The sequence below is a fragment of the Puma concolor genome, chromosome B3 (assembly GCF_028749965.1).
Source record: "Puma concolor isolate L17-30 chromosome B3, mPumCon1.1.hap2, whole genome shotgun sequence".
In the NCBI taxonomy this organism is placed as follows: domain Eukaryota; kingdom Metazoa; phylum Chordata; class Mammalia; order Carnivora; family Felidae; genus Puma; species Puma concolor.
Genome location: NC_141672.1, coordinates 30,538,379 through 30,559,815, shown reverse-complemented (window position 1 = coordinate 30,559,815; position 21,437 = coordinate 30,538,379). Strand labels below are relative to the sequence as shown.

Below are 21,437 nucleotides of genomic sequence, written 5' to 3'. Positions count from 1 at the left end.
CCTCACAGCCACAGTCAGAGGCAGAGCCCCAAGGCTGGAACAGGTATGGCAAGTCTAATGTTGCTTTGTGGCTGAAGGCCCACATGGGCTAATCAAATCAGGTTCCTTTGTTCCGGTTCCTACCTACTGCCGCGTACTCTACCTAATCTCCCAACCCCTTCTCTGTTCTCTCCCTTCACCACACTTCCCAAGCCGCCACCTTTCTCACTCTCCTTGCCTCGAGAGGGAGGCTCTCCTTTTCCTTTGGAGAACAAGGAGCTCAGAGAGGAAATATCAGGCTCTGGTCTTCCCATTTCTCCCCTCCACAGCAATGCCATTCTGGTGATCCTGAACTTTAGAGCCCATTAGGAGCACCAGGGGTGATGCAGATCCTGACAGGGGCAGGGATCCTTGAGCCACACTTGGGGACCCCCTGCCTCCTAGACTCTCCTCAAGGCTCCTGCATATCAGCAACCTATGCCACCATGTAGGCATTCGAGACCACGGGCAAGTCCACCAGCTGCTCTGAGTCTGCCTTGGTCAAATGAGACTCCAGAACATTTCCTGCCCACCTCATCCTTCTATTGTGAGGATCCTGCTGACAGGGTGTGTGTTACTGCTTTGTTAAACTGGAGAACACTTTTTCAAAGAAAGGAAAAAGCAAGGTTTTGCCACTCTTCTGCTTTGTTTTGGCACCAACCAACAGCCTCTATTCTCATTCCCAGAAATTCCATATTCCTCTCAACCTCAGCCTACTGTCGACATACTCTTAAGTGTTTCAGACAGTCCTGTGATTGTTGGATGCAAAAGACATCAATTCATATTGGCCAGCGTCCAGACATAAGCTACATCTTCCTGATAGCAGTTCTGTTTGCCAGAGACCTGTGGGTCCCATGCATAAACAGGAGGCCCTCACTTCCTCTCAGGGGCCTCAGACAGGCAACATATGCTCTCTTTCCAAGATAAGGCCTTTTTGGACAACAAAGCACTTAGAATATTTCCCTTGTATCAATAAGAACAAACACAAATGCCCACCCCAGCGTTAGTGGGACTGATCTGGCGGGGGCAGGAAAGAGTTAAGGCATCATTTCCATTGTGTTGTGATGAGCCACTGAGTATCTTTGAAGCCTAATTAAAGTGCACTCTTTCAATGATGAATGAATTAGCCCCAGAATAAGCATTGCTTTCCGCCATTTTCTGTTTTTGTGTCTTTTAACTATTTTAAGAGGAAAACACCTGAGCCCAAATCCAAAGGGGGCAGTTAGTCATAGCCAGGTTGGCTCTGACTTACTGGGTCCACCAGTAATTCTTTAATCTCATTGGAAGCTCCAACCGCTACTCCTTAACACATACCACTCTTTCTGTGTTACCTCTCACGCACCCATATCCATAGACTCCACATCCATTCTTGGAATCACACCTCTGCATATTATCTGCTGACCCCTTCCTCTCTGTCCTACTCACCTCAACTCCAGTTAAGCCCAACCCTCTCCTAGTCCGTGCCTGTACCCAAAGCCACTGTGCTGATCAGCCTCCATTGAAATGGTGACCACAAATCTTGGTAGTACCCTATATTTTGCTGATCAAACCCCTCTCCCACACCTCTCCATTTTCTCCAATCCCCCATAGCTTATTCACCTCCTCCCACTCTCCTTGTTTGGTTAAGAACACACATTAGTGGTCAGAATAAAACCATTTCATTTTCTCCATGCAAATCCCCCCAGCCCTCTGCACCTGCGCCCCTATGCTTGTCACCCTCCTATACTGGAAACAAACTCTCCCGGCTCCTACCCAAGGCCAATCCCCTACTTGTACCCAGATCCCAAACCTCTCACACTTCCCTGAGAACTCTGTTCCTGCTATTAATTCCTCTGGCATCAATTTCTCTCTCTGGTCAACAGTTCTGCTGGCATACAAATACACTGTAAGAGCTCCCATTTTTCAAAGAGACCCTTCTTGATTATCTCCTCCATCGATGACCCAATTTCTGCTCCTCTTTTCAGCCCAACTCCTTGAAAGGGCATTGCCCTCCATCCCCTTTCTGTAGTCTCCTGTCTTCCTCCCACATGCCCAGCTGTCCCTTCTCAGTCTCCTTTGCTGGAATCTTCACTTCTCTCTGATTCCAGACTCTTCTTTCTATCTGGTTAGACTCACTTCCCCCACATGTCATCCACACACTTGAAACTCCCAAACTGATCCCTCCAGCACAGACCCGTCCCCTGAGTTCCGGACCCATACATTCACCTGCCATGGTGGTTGGGAACTCAAAGACTAAAAGTAAAAAAGATCCAAGATAGTGAATCCCCATCTCGAGGGATGGTGGGGACCCTGAAGCCAGCAGGGGAGCCTGCAGTTGGAGGACATGTAGTATCTGCATGGAGCTGGGAGGTTCAACTCATAGCAAGCAGAAAAGCAGAGAGCACCAACTTTCAGAACTCCTGGGATGCATTTTGGATCACGAATAAGTAAAGAAAAGAGATCCTCACAAGTTCCAGAATCATGAGAACAGAGAGGAGAGATAAAGCGAGAAGAGGAAGAATTGGTAAATCTGGGGGGAAGGACACAGGGTGGGAGGAGTGGGGGAGACAAAGAAAGACGCAGAAGACAAAGGAAGGAATGGGTAAGAGAATGAAAATAAGAACCCAGAAAAAAGATTTGGGTTCTTCCTTATTCAGGAGACACAGCCAGAATTCTGGCTGAATTCTTAACAAGATGTAGAAACTCAATTCTCTGAGTCCGCCCTAAAGAGTATTTAGCACTATTACTAATAACAGTTCCCACTTATCAAGGTGCTTCCTGAGTGCTAGACGCTTTGAACACATGTCTTCATTCAGTGCTTGAAACAACCTGTGACCCAGGTGTCACTGTCCCCATTTTCAGAGTAGGGAAGTCATCGACTCAAGACGTCCTAGCAAAGGGTTGGCAGAGGAAAGACGCACAGGCATATCTTATCCCAACACCCATGCAGGCAAATACCACACCACTCAGCCGCAGGAGACAGACCTGGAGAAGGACCCTTCTCCTGACCCAAGGAGACTGAGGGGCTGGTGGGCCACTCTCACGGAGCACTGGGCCTCTGACCATCCAGTGGCTTCCCAAGTCAGAGGGCTGCCCTCCTGCGCTAAGGTCCTGCTTCCTCTCCACGACCCCTGTCCCCTGTCCACACTCCAGGTGAATCTGAGCATTTGGGGGAACCTGTCATCCCAGCCCCCACAGCTAATCCAGGGTCCTGGATTAAAAGCATTCCTGAATTACCCCAGGGCAAAATCGGGTCAAGGCCACCTCCAAACCCCAGCCTCACAGAGTTAAAGGTGAGCAACTGGAAGAGCTTAGAGGCAAAGAAGTTAATTAGCTCCCTAAAACTAAAAGGGGAAGAACAGAGCCTGGGCAGAGGCAGTGTAGTTACAGGAGGAGGCCCGAAGAAGACAGCACTCAAGTGGAAGTCCAGAGCCTCAGGCCTGCACGGCCCCCAGGGAGCACTGAAATCTTGGCAATGACTCTTGGGTGTCTGTTTCCTCCTCTATTGGATCCACTCTGAGGCCTCTTCTCTGCACTCAATGGCCGAGGACAGGGTGACACTCAGGCCCAACACAGTCTCCTGTGGGACAGAGCCTGACCTCTGGAAGGCCAGAGCTGGGCGACATCAACGCCTCTCTGCAAGCATGCACCCCACAAGTGCCCCGGAACCACACAGAAGATGCCCAGTCTCGCCCCAACCCAGCTTTCTCCATCTGTCTCTGCAAGCAGGGGAAGAGGTGGATGAGGCAGGGATTCGCAGGCGTGGGTGGGCAGAGTGGACAGAAGAGGCCTCTGCTTCATGACATGATCAGTGATGGGGGGCAGGGTAAGATATAAACTGCCATCTCCCTTCCACAAACCCCTGGAACGGTGCCTGAAACTTCCACCACTGAAGTGACCCTCGTGGCTTAAAAACTTGACTTCCAAAAAGCCGCAGTTAAAATGCAGAGCACTTTCTCAGACAAGTTAACTCGATCACGGGTTCCTCACTCCGTCTACTCAGAGCTTCTGTCAGCACCAGAGTGAGCCTTGGAATACCTGGTCCAACCCCTTCTTTAAACACCTGAGGAAACTGAGCCCTCCAAAGGTGAAGTGACTGGCCCAGGGCCACAGGGCAAGGTGGCAGCAAGGCTAGAATGTTGCCCCACGTCTCCTAAGTCCTTCCACGGCATGGACTGGCTCCTGGGAGTGTAACTCAGGTGGTCTGGAATCATGGCGTCCTGCTCCTGAGCCGCCCTTGCTCCTGTTCAGCTACCACAGCAAAACCCCTGGGGCCTCGCCAGCTGACTCCTCCCTGACCCTGCCTTCCGGAAGGATGAATGCACATCAAAACCCTGGGGCCAAAGTATTCCTGGGTACTGTCCATTCCGCATCCAGCTCCCTTTTCCACAGCCTCCTGGGAAGGAGAAGTTTCCAGAAGGAAGAGCTCTAAAGGCTTTCACAGAAAAAGGACGCTTCTAAGAAACATTCCTCTGGACAATAGGAATAAGGCAAGAAAACAGGGGGAAAACAGGTTTGGTTTTTAATGTTGCATTCTCACCAACATGGCATCCTGGAACTTTGGAGTTCATCCGACTAATATCAAGTTGAATCCCTTATTTACAAAGATGGAGAATGAATCTCTTTTGAAGCAGATCAACCAAATGACGCCTGAGGCCTTAAAATGAGGTAATGGGAAGGAAAGAAGTACAGAGAAAGGACTAGTCCCCTGCCTGGGATTGAGACGGAGCTCTTTGCTCTCCTCCTGACAGGCCCACAGCCACCTAAGTGGTCCTGCAGAGCTTCCTGGCATGGGGGAGCCTGGCCAGGACAGCTGGCTCTTTGCGATGACCCAGTCAGCCCTTTCTGGGAAACCTAGATTCATTAGCATACTGGCTAAATCCACAGTGCTGACCAGCCAGTGGGTAACAGGACTCATGGCCAGGATGGATTCTCCCCAGAGAATCCCCTGTCCTTGCCCGGCAGGACGCTTGCTACTACAGAAAAAGTAAAGTGTCACAGAGGAGGTTGGGGGAGAGGAAACAAGAAGGAGCAGAAGCCCAGAGCCCTTGGTTTGAGAAATGAGAGGGAGAATTCAGAAGGGCCGTCTTCCCTGGACAATGGTTAGAAAGGAATGAACGCGCACCGGCCGTTGAAGTCAAGTAGACACGTACATCTGCCTGGTTTCGGGCAGGTCACTACCCGACATCTGTCCTCCTCATCCCCCCAGCTCCAAAATGGGCCCAACATCCCAGGATTGTTAGAGGAGGTGATGAGATCGGAGGACCCATGACGGCGTGTAGCTCCTCAATGAACCTCATTCTCCTTCTCTCCCTTAGAATACAAAACCCCATCTGGTCCACAGGAAAAGCCCAAGAGTAAACACCCTCCCCGTAAGCCCTGGAAAGAGGCACATGGCCCTCCAGGGGAGGAGGATGGCTGTCCCACTGGCAATGGACTGACTCATTTGACCAACCGTCCTTAATTTCCCTCTTCACATTTCGGGAGCCCTAGAGTGCTCTTCCCCCAAATGAGGCATGCAGCAGAAATGAGCTGTGATTAGCACAGCAGAGAGACCAGAGGATGGGGGCAGGGGAGAGTGAGCTGCAGAGTTTCCTGGAATTAATGGAGAGGGAGCAGGAAGGGCAAGTTGCTGTCTCAGAAGATCTCGCTCTGCGCCAATCACCAGGCAGGGACTTCTTTTTTGAAGCCAACCTTCTCAACCTCTGTAGGGCAAAATCAACTCTGAGGGCTGCCTGTGATAGACCTAATGTGCCGTTAGAGGCAGGCCTGGGGTGCTTTCTGCAGGGCACACAGTTAAATTTCAAGCTAGCATGTAGGTGATCTAGGTGGATGCATGAACCAGACACAGAACATTGCGCGGGAAGCATTTAACACTCGGCCCCAGCGCGTTGGCTGAACCAGATTTGCATCAACATTACGGTGTAAAGGCAGATGAAGGAAAGAGAGATTTTGAAAGGGTTTGGTGAGACAGTGCTGTATGAGGCCCAGGTGCTGCATAAATGTCAGCGGGGGTGGAGTAGGGAGGTAGCAGGGGGAAAGAGGGGTGGATCTAGAAGCTGGCATCCTATTGCTTTTGCTTTTCTCAGAGGGAAGATGGATATTACTCTATTGTGGGTTTCAATTCTGTGCTGTCAGATGACCTTTTCAGTCCAGGGCTCTGCCACGTCGGGGCACGCCTAAGCCAAGACAAGTGCCACTGAGCGTTACAGGCAAATAATAAGCAAAGGCAAACACACTAAAGATCTAGAGTCTAGTCCCGGTCCTGCCACTTCCGTGTAGCTTTGACCAAGTCACAACCCTTCTGAGTTTTGGCCCGCTCATCTGCTAAGTGGGACAGTAGCCCCTGACAAGGCTGCTGGGAAGATTACCTTGAAAATGTGGCTGTTATTTAGCACATCAGGAAGTGCCAACCATTCTTGGCCACCCGGAGACGGCCCCACTCTTTGGACTCACAATCCATGTTCCTCACACACGGCTGCACGTCTTTCAGTCCCGAGGGCCAGCAAAGAACCCACCGACAAGATGAAGTGGGGAGACCTGAGCACAGGAGGTAGAAGGGAAAGCGAGGTCCCAGGAATTGCGATCTTAGGACTTCTTGATTCCCCCACAGGTAAAGCGGCTAAGGGCAGACAGGCAATGGTGCCAGAAGGTGCTTCCGCACCCAAACAAAGGCAATGGCCAGAATGGGAGCCTTCTTTCCTCAACTCTCCTCAACCACGTTCAGTGACCTATAGATCTAAAGGAGACTTTTTCAAATAAACTCTCTCTCCAACTCGACTAAAAGGACAATCAGAGATTTGATCCCAAATTTCAATCGATCTCTTAGACACAAAGCTCTCTGGGGCCAACCGGCCTCTCAGGATATCCCATACTCCTCCCCAACGGTGTTACAAACCAGGAAGGGGTAGAAGAGCACTTTCTCTGGTTTCAGAACAATCCTTGGTGGAACAGACCCACAGAATCATGTGACATTTAGCGAGGTGAACATTTCATCAGTTGGACACGCATCACACAGAAGACAGGATACACCGGGGTTCCGTCACAAGTCATTTAGAAGGAATCCTGACCACTTTTTTTCCCTCACAGGGGCTAGGATCCCACAGTCATGACACAGTCCGAGGCGGCCTGGTAGGGAAGAGTATATAAACCCAAACTTCTTCACGTGCATAGCTGGGCTGCCCTCACACAGCCGTCCTAAACATTATATTCATCCTGCTCAAGGGCCCAAGATGCGCTGGCTTCCTCCTGTTCCTATTTTCCTGCATTGTTGATCAGGCCCCACCATGATGGTGAATGCTGTTTGCATCCTCTGACTTGTCGCCACAGCCTGGGATCTTCCCCCACTCCATTCAGGTTCATCTCACTCTGCCTGCAGCCCCACTGTGCTGCTCACACCTCAGAGCTTTTGTTCAGGTATTTCCCACTCTCGGTGGCCTGTCTTCTCTTTGCTCACCCCAACTGCAGCCCAACTGCGCTCTCCATTCAGTGCAGACCCCCCTCGCTATTCCAACCTGAGCTGGAAACTCCCTTCGCTCAGCCTGGGTGGCACCCACATTTTGTACCAACTTGGCACTTGTCTTGAATAATATGCTAACCACCTGTCTCCCCTCTTTATGAACAGAAAAGAGGACTTCCACAGTGGAGAGGGTCTGAGCAAAACAATCTTCGATTGGAAAACTCAGACATTACCAGCTATGACTACTACCATTGTCAACTCAATCTCCCTGAGCCTCAATTTCCATGTCTGTGAAACAGGAATAGTAATCTGAACCTGAGAAGGTGGGTATACAGCCTTCACAAGCCAACATCTATAAGAAGCCTATCAGTGACTAGCACATAGAAAGTATCCACAAGGGGCACCTGGGTGGCTCAACTGGTTGAGCATCCAAGTTCAACTCAGGTCACAATCTCACAGTTCGTAAGTTCAAGCCCCACATCAGGCTCGCTGCTGTCAGCACAGAGCCTGCTGTGGACCCTCTGTCCCCCTCTCTATGCCCCCCGCCCGCTTATGCACAGTCTCTCTCTCTTCTTCAAAAATAAACGTGATAAAAAAAAGAAAAGAAAGTGTCCCCAAAAGTTTGTTTCAATTCCCCTTTGTCTTTTATGCCCTGTAAAACCTAACACAGTACTGCAACATGGAAGACATTCAATAAATGTTTGATTAATTGATCAGAAGCATAAAGCAAACCAATAACTGGAGGGTCATTATACAAAACACCAGTATGTGGTCAAAACATATTGATCTATTTTTTCAATTACAGACAAAAGGTTGATGTCTACAGAGGGAAAACAATCTATTTTAACTAAAAAACTTTTCAGAATTACAAACTGCCAGTCTCTTTGAACCCATAACTCAAGTCAAGGAGAAATTTTAGCACAAGCGTTCACGCTAGCAACTAATCACACCATTCCTTCACCCCTTCTTACACAAGCTCTCTCCATTCCCAACCTCTTTTACATTTCAGGTCCTCAGAAAGTTGATTTCACATACTACAAATACAGTACAATCCTTCCTACTTCTTTAAATCAAACACAGAGCAAAACTATAGGAGTTTTTATTCTAAGTTACGTGGAAAGAATCCTGACCACAGGTTTTCCCAAGCAGAATTTTTGTTTTATACATATAAATATAAAATTAACTTTGTCTTTTAATAAAACCTTCCTTCCCCTACCTACTGAGTTGGGGAGAGGGGAGTAGACAACCATGAATATTAGTGAGGCCGTTCAACCAAAATCAAGTTGAGAATAATATCCGGGTCCTGTGAGCAAGTACGAAATCCATGCACCAAGGATGATGTTGGACATGGTGAAATCCAAGGAGATGAGAACCATAAAGGAACTTGGAGTTTTCAGCAGAACCATTTTCCCTCGTGGCCTTTTGGCCTTACTGTCCTTTCCAGTTGCTTCTCACTGTTCGTCTTTCACATTTTTGACAATTCTCTGGAGGAAAATGTCTCTTGCATTCACTTTCCAGCTGGCGTCTCACATTACCCAAACAATGGAAGTCCCCATAAGGCCTTGGGGCATTGCTTCAGTATGAATAGGAACAAGCCTAGAAATGTAATTTTGGTTAATGATCACAACACGCGTCCATAAGACCAATTCTCGCCACGCCTCCCCACTCCCTGGTGGTGAGTTAGGCACTAACTCTTTCAAGTTACCCAGCTACAATTCAAAGCATTGCCAAGCTTGACGAGACCCTGAGAGGTCATCTAGCCCACGCCCCTAACTCCGCGCAGAAGTATTTGGCTATCAGTGAGGTCACATCAGCCTCAATAGTCAAAAATTCTTGCTGTCAAAAGAACTATTTGTCAGTCTGTTCCAAGCCCCAACTTTTCCCGTCCTCTCGAGAAGCCAAAAAGATCAGTGTCTTTTTCTCAATGATGCATATGACAGTTATTAAGTGACCCCAATTCTCTTGCCCAAGTTAACCCCAAATCCTTTGCCCTTTCTTACAGGGCTTATTATTGTTCATCCTTTTAATTATTGCTAATATTCTTTTCTGTACTTTTTGGGTTTTCCAGTTATTTTCAGCTATTTCAAACACAGTGGTGTCAAATATTAAATAGAGGTGAAGAAATGCTTTCCAGCCCTTGCACGTTATACCCAATATAACCCAGCTTGGCACCGTGCTAACTTAAAAATAAACAGCACGCTCCTCCCTCAGCTAGTGTTCCACTACGGCTTCCAGATCCATCTCAGCTATGATTGTGTCTTGCCAGGTGATCACTAATAGCACAGTCACCATAATTATATCAGTCAGGTGGGTACAAAACCATTGATCCCCACTGTTAACCACCTCACACCAAAGCATTTCTTATTCTGGTGTAAGGAAAGACCAGGTAACCAAGGGATTGTGCTTCTAACACCATATTCATGTAGAATACAAAACATAAGGTTTTCTAACTAGAATCTTTCTCCTTCTAGTCAATGCCTAAAAGCTGACAACTGGGTGACTTCAGTTACGATCACGGGGTGGAGCTTGGAACAAACAGAGCCGACATACAACATATTGATCTCACCCCCTCACCCTGTTAAGAAAACTAGGAAGTAACTCAGGGAACTTAGCAATAGGCACCAGTAAAACACACGCTGAGATCTGAAAAGTTACTCATTCTCTCAAAGCAATGCAGTGGCCTCTCACAACGGCTAAAGAGCATCTCTCTGATGAGTTTGGCAAGGCAGCTGCCACCTAGCATGACCAGCTCACGGGCTACCTGTCAGGTTCATCCCATACTCAACTTGTAAGAGGATTTTAATTCAGCAGTAGGTCTGGTATCAGGAATCTTCACTACCATCTAAGGAAGACAATCATTTGTCAGTTCTTTCAGGATGTGAGATACTGAGTTGGAGACTCAGTGTTCTAATTCTGAATATGACCACAAACAACTGGGCTCTCAGGATGAAATGCACTTCAGCAACATCCTCAATACCTCATAACTAACAATTTCAGGGAGCCACAGCTATTGGGGAATCAGAAAGAGACCATTTCTTTAACTGCAACAACCCCACACCTCCCAAATTGGGCTCTACTAAATGTCCTTTAGCATTTATCTCCCACAGAAACTATAGTCGATGTTCACTTAGCCCACAGGAGCCATTTGCATGAACTCAACTATTTTAAAGTTGGTCTTTTTTCATACTTAAGTTGGTAGAGATGAATGATGTTAGTCATTATGCCTCCAAGAGTCACCATTATGTATGGCTAGCATGTTGACTGGCTGGATTATTTATAGGTACTTTCGGTAAGCACCGTACTATTGTAGTTTGGACTCGGCACCCAAACGAGAAAACCTAATAGCTTTCTAACACCTTGTGGTGGAATTTTTTGGATCAAAACACTTATCCATATAGGCCTCAATATGGCTTTCATTACTAACCATGAAATATACTTCTTGCCCTTTACCTGGTGATGTGAAATTCTTCTCTTAGTCCTGCCACTTATAAAGGTCTTAAATATCACTACCAGCACTCCCCACTGTAACAGTATAATACTCTGTATTTCTAATTCAGGATCAGCAAACTCTGGCCCCTGGGCCAAATCTGGCCAGCTAGCTGCCCATTTCTGTAAATAAAGTTTTATAGGAATACGATCATGCCCACTCATTTATATATTGTCTGTGGCTACTTTCATGCTACAACCCCAGAGCTGAATAGTCACAACGGATGTCTGGCCTGCAAAGCCTGAAATATTTACTATCTGGACCTTTACAGGAAAAGTTTACAGAGTCCCCATTATAAGACAGAAGGAAAACAAATTGCTTATTCAGAATAGCCTTCTCCTCACCTGAACCAAAGAAAATAAAGCAAGAAAACAACCCTGACCCAAAAGACTACCTTTTACATGTACTTTGCATGAATTCTGTGCAGATGCATCTAAGATGTGAAATACTTAAGACAAATTTAAATAACAAAGATTCTGGAGTGACATATATATCTTCATATAAAATATAAAATTTTATATATAAAATATAATATAAATATGCCTATCCCTCCAGAATTTTTATTTAGATTTATTTTAAGTATTTTACATCTTCTAATCTTCTGTGCATCTCATTTCAGAGAACACTTTGTAAAATATATATTTATTTATATACTTTTTAAATATACATACATATATACTTTTTTTAATTAAAGGAATTTCTAAATTTGCTCTTTGGGGAAGACAATAAAACTTGAATTGAGTTCTTGTCACATGGAATAATTTAGAAATCTTAGAAAAGACAAGACGGGTAAAAGGAATGTGATATAATAGATGACTGGTCAGCAATAAGAACAAAGTACAAGAAAAATAGAGAACAAAAAAACCATAGCTTTAAACTGTATAGCCCCGCCCAGGGTTTTAGAGAGATGCTCTTTCATTTACGTGCAGAGGGAAGGGGACTGGATGGGGGAACGTCTTGTACTAAACTGCATCCTGAATCCCTAATGTGCTCAATAACGACCTAGCTCCATCCAGAGACCAACCCAGGGACCCATCCCCAGCACATAACAATTCTAAGTCAGATTACCATTAGACACATCCATAGAGGAAGTGAAGGAATTTGGTCAAGGCATTTCATCCTTCAACCTTACCCAGACTGGAGCCCTTAGGGAAGGCTGTCCCAAAGTTGTCAAAGGGTATCTGGCACACACTCACATTTAGTTTTGTCCACACAAAATTGATTTTCAGTGTTTTCAATTTATGACCAACATTTTGGGGAGATCTCACCAAAATTTTTGAAGTTTTGGTCCGTCTTGAAAAACCTGGGCACCTGAGAACCCTAAGCCCTCAAGCAGCACCGCCTGAGCTGGTAGTGGCTGTCCCACTCAGAGCACAGATGTTGTCTGGCTCTATACACTCCCTACGACTCCCTGGTGTCTCCCTGTGTCCCAAGGCTGAGCATCAAGGGCTGCCTCCTCCCCCTGGCACTGTTAATCGTCACTCATTAAAGATACCTGCTCCATAGGCATCTCAAGTTTGACGCCAGAGCTAACCTTTTATATGAACTGATATGTTTCCAAACGGATGAGGAAAGTGATTTTTCTCTTTGTCATTCTTTGGTTCACATGTATATTTTTCCCCTCCCTCTTGATCAGTGACCATCTACAGACATCAAGCACATGCATGCTTTGCCAACAATTCACCGTCATTTGAAAAAGGCAGTCCCTTCCCTCATGAGCTACCAGTAAAGACATTTGATTCTGCTGGGTCTCCTCCATCCCTTAGTTAATTTACACTGATACTACATCCGTATGCTAGACAACTTATCCCTACAAGCAGCCAAAAGACAATACCTACAAAGAGGTAGGTATGTCATAAGGTAAGACACAGCTTACGGAGAGAATGTTTGCCCATCAGAATCAAGGCACTGTTTTGGAGGGTGTAAATCAGAAGGGAGATTTCGGGTGCAATCATTTCCCTCCTGAGAAGATATTTAATCCCCTTGGTGACCTCTGAATTGGATCTAGTGTCTCAAATTTAAGTCACTTCAGGAAGTGGGTGATACTTAATAAATGTGCAAAACTTCTATTTACACCAAGTGTCTATCAACAGATGCATGGATAAACAAAATGTGGTATGTGCACACCAGGGAATATCACTCAGCCTTCAAAAGGAATGAAATTCTGACACCTGCTACAATATAGACACACCTTGAAGACAGTATGCAAAGAGAAATAAGGCAGTCACAAAAGGACAAACACTATACGATTCCACTCATCTGAGGTATCGCCAGTAGCCAAATTCATAAAGACAAAGTAGAATAGTGGTTGCCCGGGGCTGAGAGGAGGAGAGCGTGAGGAGTTCTGTTTAACGGCGACAGAGTTTCAACAGGAGATGAAAAAGTTCTGGAGCGGATGGAGGTGGGCTGTGCAACAATGTGAATGCACTCAATGCCACTGCCCGCTAAAATGGTAAATTTTATGTAATGCATATTTTACCACAACAAAAAGAAAACAAAAACTTAAGGAGGGTATATTGGCGGGGGGGGGGGTGGGGTTGCTTTTTACTGTTAGGGAAACTTATATGTCCGTAATAAATATCACGGTGTGACAATGCTCAGAGGGCAAGACATGGCCTGAAAGGCCAGTCTGGTTCCACCTGACCTAGAGCACCCATATGAGAACAGTATTCACTTCCATACACAAGAAGAAACCTATCATAGGGTCTGGTTTATAGCCGTACCAACTGGCCGCTTGGGGACGCTACACTAAGAGCACCTTTCACGCAATGGAAATATTAACCCCCAGATTTTTCCAAACACACACTAAGTCTCACATTCTTATGCCAAACTACTCTTGGCATAGAGATAATGGCAACATTGGACAGGTATATCAAGTCTATACACATAAACAGGCTCTCCATGGAGAGGGTGACAATGGCTGCAGTGATGGTGGGTGGGCGACAGCAACTATGGACTCAGAGAGCAGATACCGGCATCAACGCTGGGCACTGTTCGCTCCCCAAACCTGTCATCCAAGCCAGTGGCAACCACTGTTTTACACTGTGCTTCTAAATAAAACAGAAAGGTCCAACACACCTTGAACATGCAAGTGGGCAGAATCCTTTCAAGACGGCATGAAAGTCAAACTCAAGTAGGATGAGGTTGGTAAAGGAAAATTTACAGAGATGCTATGGGAGCATTGGAAACAGACTTTTATTTAACAGAAACTTACACAAATTTGATACAAACCCTACATTATGCAAAGCTTTATCACAATTCTACACATTGTAACTTGTGGGAGTTGGTTGGAGAGTGGGTTATTATTATAATTATTAGCATTTTGAAAAGGGACCTTTTCTATCAGAAAACGTCACAGAAAAGGGCTACAAAATGATACAAAGACACTCTTGGTGATCTCCCGCCCTCCACCCCAGGACTGGCCTTGAATGAGAAAGCTGAAAGGGCTAGCAGGAGGTCTGTGCCCATCCAGTCTCCCCTTTCAAAGGCAAAAGAGAGATTCTCAGGCTAAGAACCATTTCGGTAACACTGGCACTCAAGGACTGTTGCTGATGAGAACATCCAGCATTAGATTATGCATTCATTATTGGGACTCCGCTTACAAGTGGGGGACACTCAAGAGCATGGACACGGAGAAGAGCTGGAATAGAATCGAGTGGCCCTGCCGATCAACCGAGCTCCTTCGCCAGGCCACAGACACCGTGTGGAATTACACAGGCCAGCACGTTCACTTCTACCCACACGACCATAAAAGGACATGTTAGAACACGTGTCTTTCTCCTTTACCCCCACCAGCAGCTGAATTTGAGGTTTCCATCATTCAGGTTGGCCTTCCTTGCCCTTGGGGACACTCTAGAACCTTAGGCCACCCCAAAGCCTGCTCAGTAGAAGTCTCCTCTGGAAGTTGTTAGGTGACCAAATTAGTATCATCTCAGCTGATGCTTATTTTGTTGTCTTTTTTTTTTTTTCCTCTTTCTTCGCTGCATTATTTTAAACAAAGCTGTCTGTGTTTGAAAATGTTGAACTCGCAGAGATAGTTAGTCACTAGATGGAATTCTTTTCTGAACTAGGCCTTGTCAGACATGACAACCAGGAGTCGAGCTGTTTCTTGACATCCAGATGAATGGGGTTTGCCTATGGGGGGGGAGGGAGTTTTCTGGGGAGTAGGGAGAGACTGCTGATAGCCTTTGTGGCTAATTTATTTCTGTCACGTCTTAACACATAACCATGTAACATCACCAATGCCTCCAACAGAATTTTGAAGAAGAAAAAAACCAATCACTCCTCACTTACCACATCCAACTGGCAGAAATAAAAATACCTAAAGCACATACATGAATGGCTTTTTTAAAAGCCCGAGAGAGCAGAGTTGATCTTTATTTTCTCATTAAAAATGTGGGGTCTTTTTCCTTAGCGTTAATATGAAGTCTTTATTTAACATTAAGTAACTCTTTTGATTTCGTGTCTTCACAAAATTGCTTTTAACTTTTGAAGTAGAAGGTACTTTAAACAAAAATACTGTGCCACGCCAGCACTTTTTTCTTTTAAATATTGAAATAAATAAAATAGTTAACTCTTTTTTTTTTTTCCGTCAGTTTGTTCATGTTCAGTTATTTCTACGGTAGAGCACTTCCAGTCTGACCTGGGTACTTTCTCAGAGACACTTAAAGAAAATGTAATGAAGGATTTTAAAAAGGAAAAAAAAAAAATATATCTTCTTATTGCACACACTTAGGCCATTCCCAAGACTTCTCTGAGCTGAGCTGAGCTGAGTTGCGCTGGAGGCTTTTCCACAATCCAGGCTCCTGTGTTGGCTGAAACACACGCGCAGGAGGGGGCCGGGCAAGGGAAGAGGAAGAGGAGGAGGAGGACAAGGAGGAGGAGGCGCAAATCAACGTGGCTCCTTTTCACCTTCTTCAGAAATGGCTTGCTTGAAGGATGCCGGAGTCCCCAGGTCATAGAGTTGACTGCAGAGGGAAAGGCAACGAAAGATAAAACAAAAAACAACAGCACAGGACAACTACCTAAAAAAAGGAAAGATTAAAATGAAGGGGGTGGTGGAAATGAAATGAACTGAAAAGAAAAACAAAAGAAGAAAGAAAGAGAACATACTACCTACGGCCATGCTAATGAGACCATGGCTATGTGCAAGGAGAATCTGGCTCGTGTCTCCTGTGCCCTGAGCATCAGCAGCACGAGATCAGCCAGAAATAGGGCAGGTCAGCTGCACTTGGGCAACCAACTGACACAAGAAACAGAGGGGACACAGCTGGATTTTCAAATCCTAGGTGGTGTAGTAGACAAAACCGGATGCTGGCAAAATCTATCATTTTTTTCTCCTCTACTTGGAAGCTGAATCTTTTCACTGTTAAAATGCCCCAGAAGGACCGTTACGATGCAATCTGTCTGCCTGTCACCTAAGTGGAAATGAGTTGTTCTATGGTGTAGGACGAGTGGCAATTACAAAAACCCCAACCGATGCCCCATGTGGCCTCAGGCCCAAAGGACACTTCTTCACACACACACCCTCACCTCCAACCCCAAGTGATTCCAGGGTGTCAGAATTACTCAGGGAGAGAACCAAGCCAAAAGATCCATTCCAGTCCTCAACTAGCCCAGTGATCCCAACTGTCAGCCTTGGAACCTGGTGGCAGTTCAATCCTGGTGGGTCCTTTAGCCAGGATGAGTACCAACCAGGAATGGATTTGGCTTCTAGCTGAAATGAAATCTGCTAAGTTATTTTAGGCTTTGGAATGGAGTAGTCTGCACAAAGGAGGAAGCAATAAAACCAAGTATTATCACATTTCACCCCAGAAGCAGTCCCTGAAGGCAGAGATGCGTGCCCCTAAACAGTGCCCATGTCACGTTGGGCTGGGTGGCAAGGGAGAGAGGAAAGGAGGGAGGGGCCCAACTGGAAAACGGCCAAGGCAGCAGGGAACAAACCTCAAAACCAAATGAGTGGCTCAGCCTCCTCCAAGTTGAACCCCTCCATCCCCCATCTTTCTTCGTAGTACCTAAGGCCTTACTCACTGGTCAGGGGCACAGGACTGGTATAGAAGCACTTCCAAAACTGAGACTCTATCTGTATACTTATGTTTTCAAGGGGTGGCTGAGAAGAGCCTCATTTCTACCCACCACCAAGCCCTCCCTTGACCTCTTCTCCTATTTCCTTCCCCTCCACCCCATCCCATGCCCTTCCACTGTCTCACCTCTCAGATGTGCTTTCTTGGTGTCCTTCCCCAGACCCAGTCCTCATCCCTAGTGCTCATCTCTTCGCTGTCCCCCCTGCCTCTAGCCCCTTCGCTCCTCTGATAAAATTAGTTGGCCTTCAGAGCCCCCACGGATGCCTGCCAAGTGTACTCTTGTTGGGCACCCAAATTTTCACTCCCTGCCAGGAGTGTTTCTGTCCCTCTCCCAGTGCCCCCGACCCCTCCAGTCAGATATCACCTACCACTCTTCTACTGAGTCTGTCTCATAATCATACCTTCATGACCCTCCAGTTTCCTCAAATTTTCATCCTTGGCCCCCCAAAACACACACACACACACACACACACACACACACACACACACACACATTTTCTTCTTTTGTTTCAAGGAGGCTACTTTTCCATGCCTCCACATGTCCTCAACTTTCCCCCCCGACTCTGGTCCTCACACCCTCATTCTTCCTCCTAACCCCCCACCGCTCCTTTACTGGCTCCTGGATCTCTTCTACCCCCTCTGACTTGACCAATGGATGCTGTGTCCAGCTAGGACCTCTCTAACACTTCTGTCCACAGTATTTATTGAGCATCCCCTATGTATGGAATGAGACACTAAATCCTTCCACTAATCAGCTCAGAAGCATCGCTCAGTGCTCAGTTTATTTCAACAAATAATTATGGCACAATGGTGTCAGGCACTGTCTGAGGGACACGAATGACATCATCTTTGCCCTCAAGGAACACATCATCTGTGTGATGAGAAAGACTACAAACAGTCATGTTATAAGAAGCGCTAAACTAGTAGCATGAACAAAATACTACAGAACGATACCGAAGCATATGTTCACATTATGATTTTCGCCATCTTACGTGGTTTGGGTGGCGACCCCAGCTTTGCCTTTTGTTCAGCTCCATCTCCATTCTCTCTGACAACAGACATTCTTGCCAACACAGTAAATAGCACTAGCCAATCTGGAGCTCTTAGTTGATCTGGATGACTTCGTCCAAGAAAATCTCCCTGACCACGGTGGTCCCCAGCAAAAATAATTACATATCACCCCATGATGCTCTTATACATTTTTAACTACTTGTAAATATCTAGTCTGCCCAACTAGATTGCCAAAAATCCAGCGGACACCAATTCCATTGGCCCCATGTTTAATTTCATCCTATCCTTCACAGGGCTGAACAGTCATACGCGTACTGATGCTATTCAGTCTCTAGTTGTTAAATAAACAAAGGTATATATGAAAGAAAGTATTCACATCCCAAGTGCATAAACATGGTATCCTGAACCTGAGCTGAAAGGACAAGGGTCTGAATCACCAATAGTGGGAGACATCAATCATATACCCCCTGATAGGAGGCCCTGAGAAGGATGCAACATCATTTCTGTGGCACTCTCACCCGAATTCATAACCTGACTGTAACTCTTAGAAAACAGTACACAAACCTGAAGTGAAGGGCTTCTATAAATTGATTACCCAGTACTCTTCAAAAAGCATCAAGGTATGAAAGATAAGGAAAGACTATGGAACTAATGACTACAGATTAAAGGGCGTTAAGAGGACATGACAACTAAATACGACGTGTGATCCTAGATGAATCCTGGACTAGAAAGAAGACATCGGTGTAACTACTGGAAGAATGTGTATAAGGCCTGTAGATTGTGAGGCATTGCATCAACGTTAATTTCCTGATCGTGATCATGGTACTGAGATTATCTGAAGAATCTAAGTATAGAGTACATAGAAATTCTTTGTATCATTTGTGTGAGTTTCTCTGTAAAATCTGAGATTATTTCAAAATTAAAAAATGTTTAAGTCTTACTCATTGGTTGAGGGTCAGTATTGAGATACTTTGTAAACCTAACTGCCAAAGCTTTTTAGCTAATAACTCAGTTCTGACGGGGACCTTCCATCATTCTCAGCTGTTTTGTAAATCAATCAAGCAGAATGGTTTTTCCTGTACTGTTATTTTGAGAAAATGGTCAGAAATCACTTTTATTAAGCACCACAGTACCATATAATTCAATTCTTTAGTGTTAGAGGCACTCAGGCATGTGAAGTGTTCATTCCCTCCACCTCATCACTTCCACCCTCACCCCCACCCTGATGTCACCATCAAAACATTGACCACGTAAGAAACTCAACCTTAGTTCCCTGGGAAAGTTCATAAAGACTTCAATACTGCTACTTTTCAGCAGGGTTCTGATGTGATCATAGGTTGGGTTTTGTTTTATTTTATTTTTACAGCATCGAATACCTCCTTTCAACCCAATAAGGTCTTGAATGAAAAGACCTCAAAAGCCCTTGACTCCTTTTACTCAAGAAATCTTCAAACTATGATCAACGGAGAAGTCAGTGTAGACTGTGGAAAGATTATTAGGAGATTCAAACACTGTTTCCTGAGCCTGGAACTTCGGACAGTCACCTAACGTGATCAGTCTGTTTCCTCATCAGTAAAATAGGAATGAATGACATCTATCCTACCCCACAGGATTGCTTTAAGAATCATCATGAGATAATATTGGTTATATATTATGATAGGGTAAAAAAAAAAAATCCATGTGCTAAGGATAGAGAAATTGATGCAGAGATTCATGGCAACAAACTCACACAGGGACTGAGTCCAGAACCCAGAACTTTTTATTTCTACTCTAGGTTTCTACTCACTAGATCAAAAATGCCTCCCTCCAAAAGTATACAACACAATTCACTTCACTTCCAAAGGCTAAACCACATCTCCGGTGGAAAAATTCCTAATATATGAGCCTGTTCAAACTTTAAGTACAAGTTCAAGATCATATTCATCAGATGTAACAGGAGGCATATTGGGATAATATTAATTAATTTTATTCCACCATGAAGTGAGTACCTCCAAACAGCTTTTAGTTCTCTCCCCGAGTAATGATCTTGTGTTCCCTCAAGTGCTATATAAAGGCAATCGCAGGCTGCAGCCCATTAGGTGCAGAGAGGGATGCACAGTAAGCAGGAAGGTTTAAAGGGGTACAATTGATGTGAACATCATATTTTTATTAAATCCTTCTCTCTAAAATACCAGTAGCAAATTGCATTACTGACTTTAAAGTACCTTTAAAAAATTAAATGCATATTTCTCACTCCCTGGGTTACAGAATACAGAACCCGATTTCTACAGTCTCAGTAACAGAAATAAAGGATCAGATTGTTCTAGGCGGGAAAAAACATCAGACAGACAGCAAGAGTCATCACTTTTACATCAACAGTTCTCCCCAGGGGATTTGAAGGTTGTAACAAATTTAGAAAGTTCTATATCTTTGGTTCTCCTATCTTTGGGTTAAGACTAAAAAAATTAGGTGACACTTCTGAAGCATTCTGGGTGGTGCTTTCCTGAGCTGAGGACAAAGGAAACTAGTCAGATCGTTTTCATCTTGATGACTAATTCTTTTTTTTATATGGAACTTGAGCAGTGCTACTCATTTAACAAAAGCAACAACAAAACAATAGATGTGTTCACTGCTCACACAGCTCTTGCAACTCCTGAGGTCACACACACACACACACACACACACACACACACACACACACGGGGGACTTCATTCCTAATAGGCATCAAGAGGGAATGTCTAGAAATGATGGTTTTGAAGATGAGTTCTCTGTGACATTCTGCACAGAATTTTAACTGGAATTGTACTTTGGGCGGTCTAATTGTCTACTCTTCAGGCTTGAAATTGCTTTTAATAAGGTTATCTTTTAAAACTGTATTCATTACAAACGTCCCTTTCTTTGGTTGGACCTGAGAAAAAGTGAGGGATATCTATCTATCTATCTATCTATCATCTATCTATCTATCCATCAGCCATCCATCTATCTATATCTTCCCCTCTTTGAGGAAGTGTTCGTTGGAAAGGGAGTATTAGTTGAAAGGAGAGCCAATTAAACCATAATCAAAGGAGGCATTATAGTTCCAGAAAAAGCTCAAGGAAAAGTATTACAAGCAACTGTAGGAGCTATTGGATCAGGCTCTAAAGGAAAGGGTGGAGAGATTCACCCAGTTAGCATAAAAGTTGGAAATAAACTTCTTCTCCCAGAATACAGAAGCACCAGAGTAGCTCTAGATGAGAAGGATTATTTTTTATTTAGAGACAGTGGATGACATTGTTGGAAAGTATGCAGATTGAAATAAATAACTACTTAAATGGCATCACGTGAAGCTGCCCATTCCACTGAAGTTCTGAAAGCTTTCATGATGTCCGTGTCTCTATTTTAAAATAAACTAATGAGGGTGCCTCGGTGGCTCAGTCGGTT

At 45.1% G+C, this 21,437-nt stretch overlaps 1 protein-coding gene across 5 annotated transcripts in view; it reads right to left on the bottom strand.

Moving 5' to 3' along the window:
- The window catches only part of DPF3 (double PHD fingers 3), a 268,289-nt gene that overhangs the window by 37,276 nt on the left and 209,576 nt on the right, over positions 1–21,437 (bottom strand). The window contains exon 10 of one of the 5 annotated variants that reach the window (XM_086709352.1): positions 14,120–15,910. The exons of the other annotated variants lie outside the window; for them this stretch is intronic. Within the exon in view, the coding sequence (XP_086565478.1) occupies positions 15,835–15,910 (76 nt within the window). The 3' untranslated portion in view covers positions 14,120–15,834. Of the gene's footprint in view, positions 1–14,119; positions 15,911–21,437 lie in introns of those variants that run through there. 5 annotated transcript variants of the gene reach the window in all.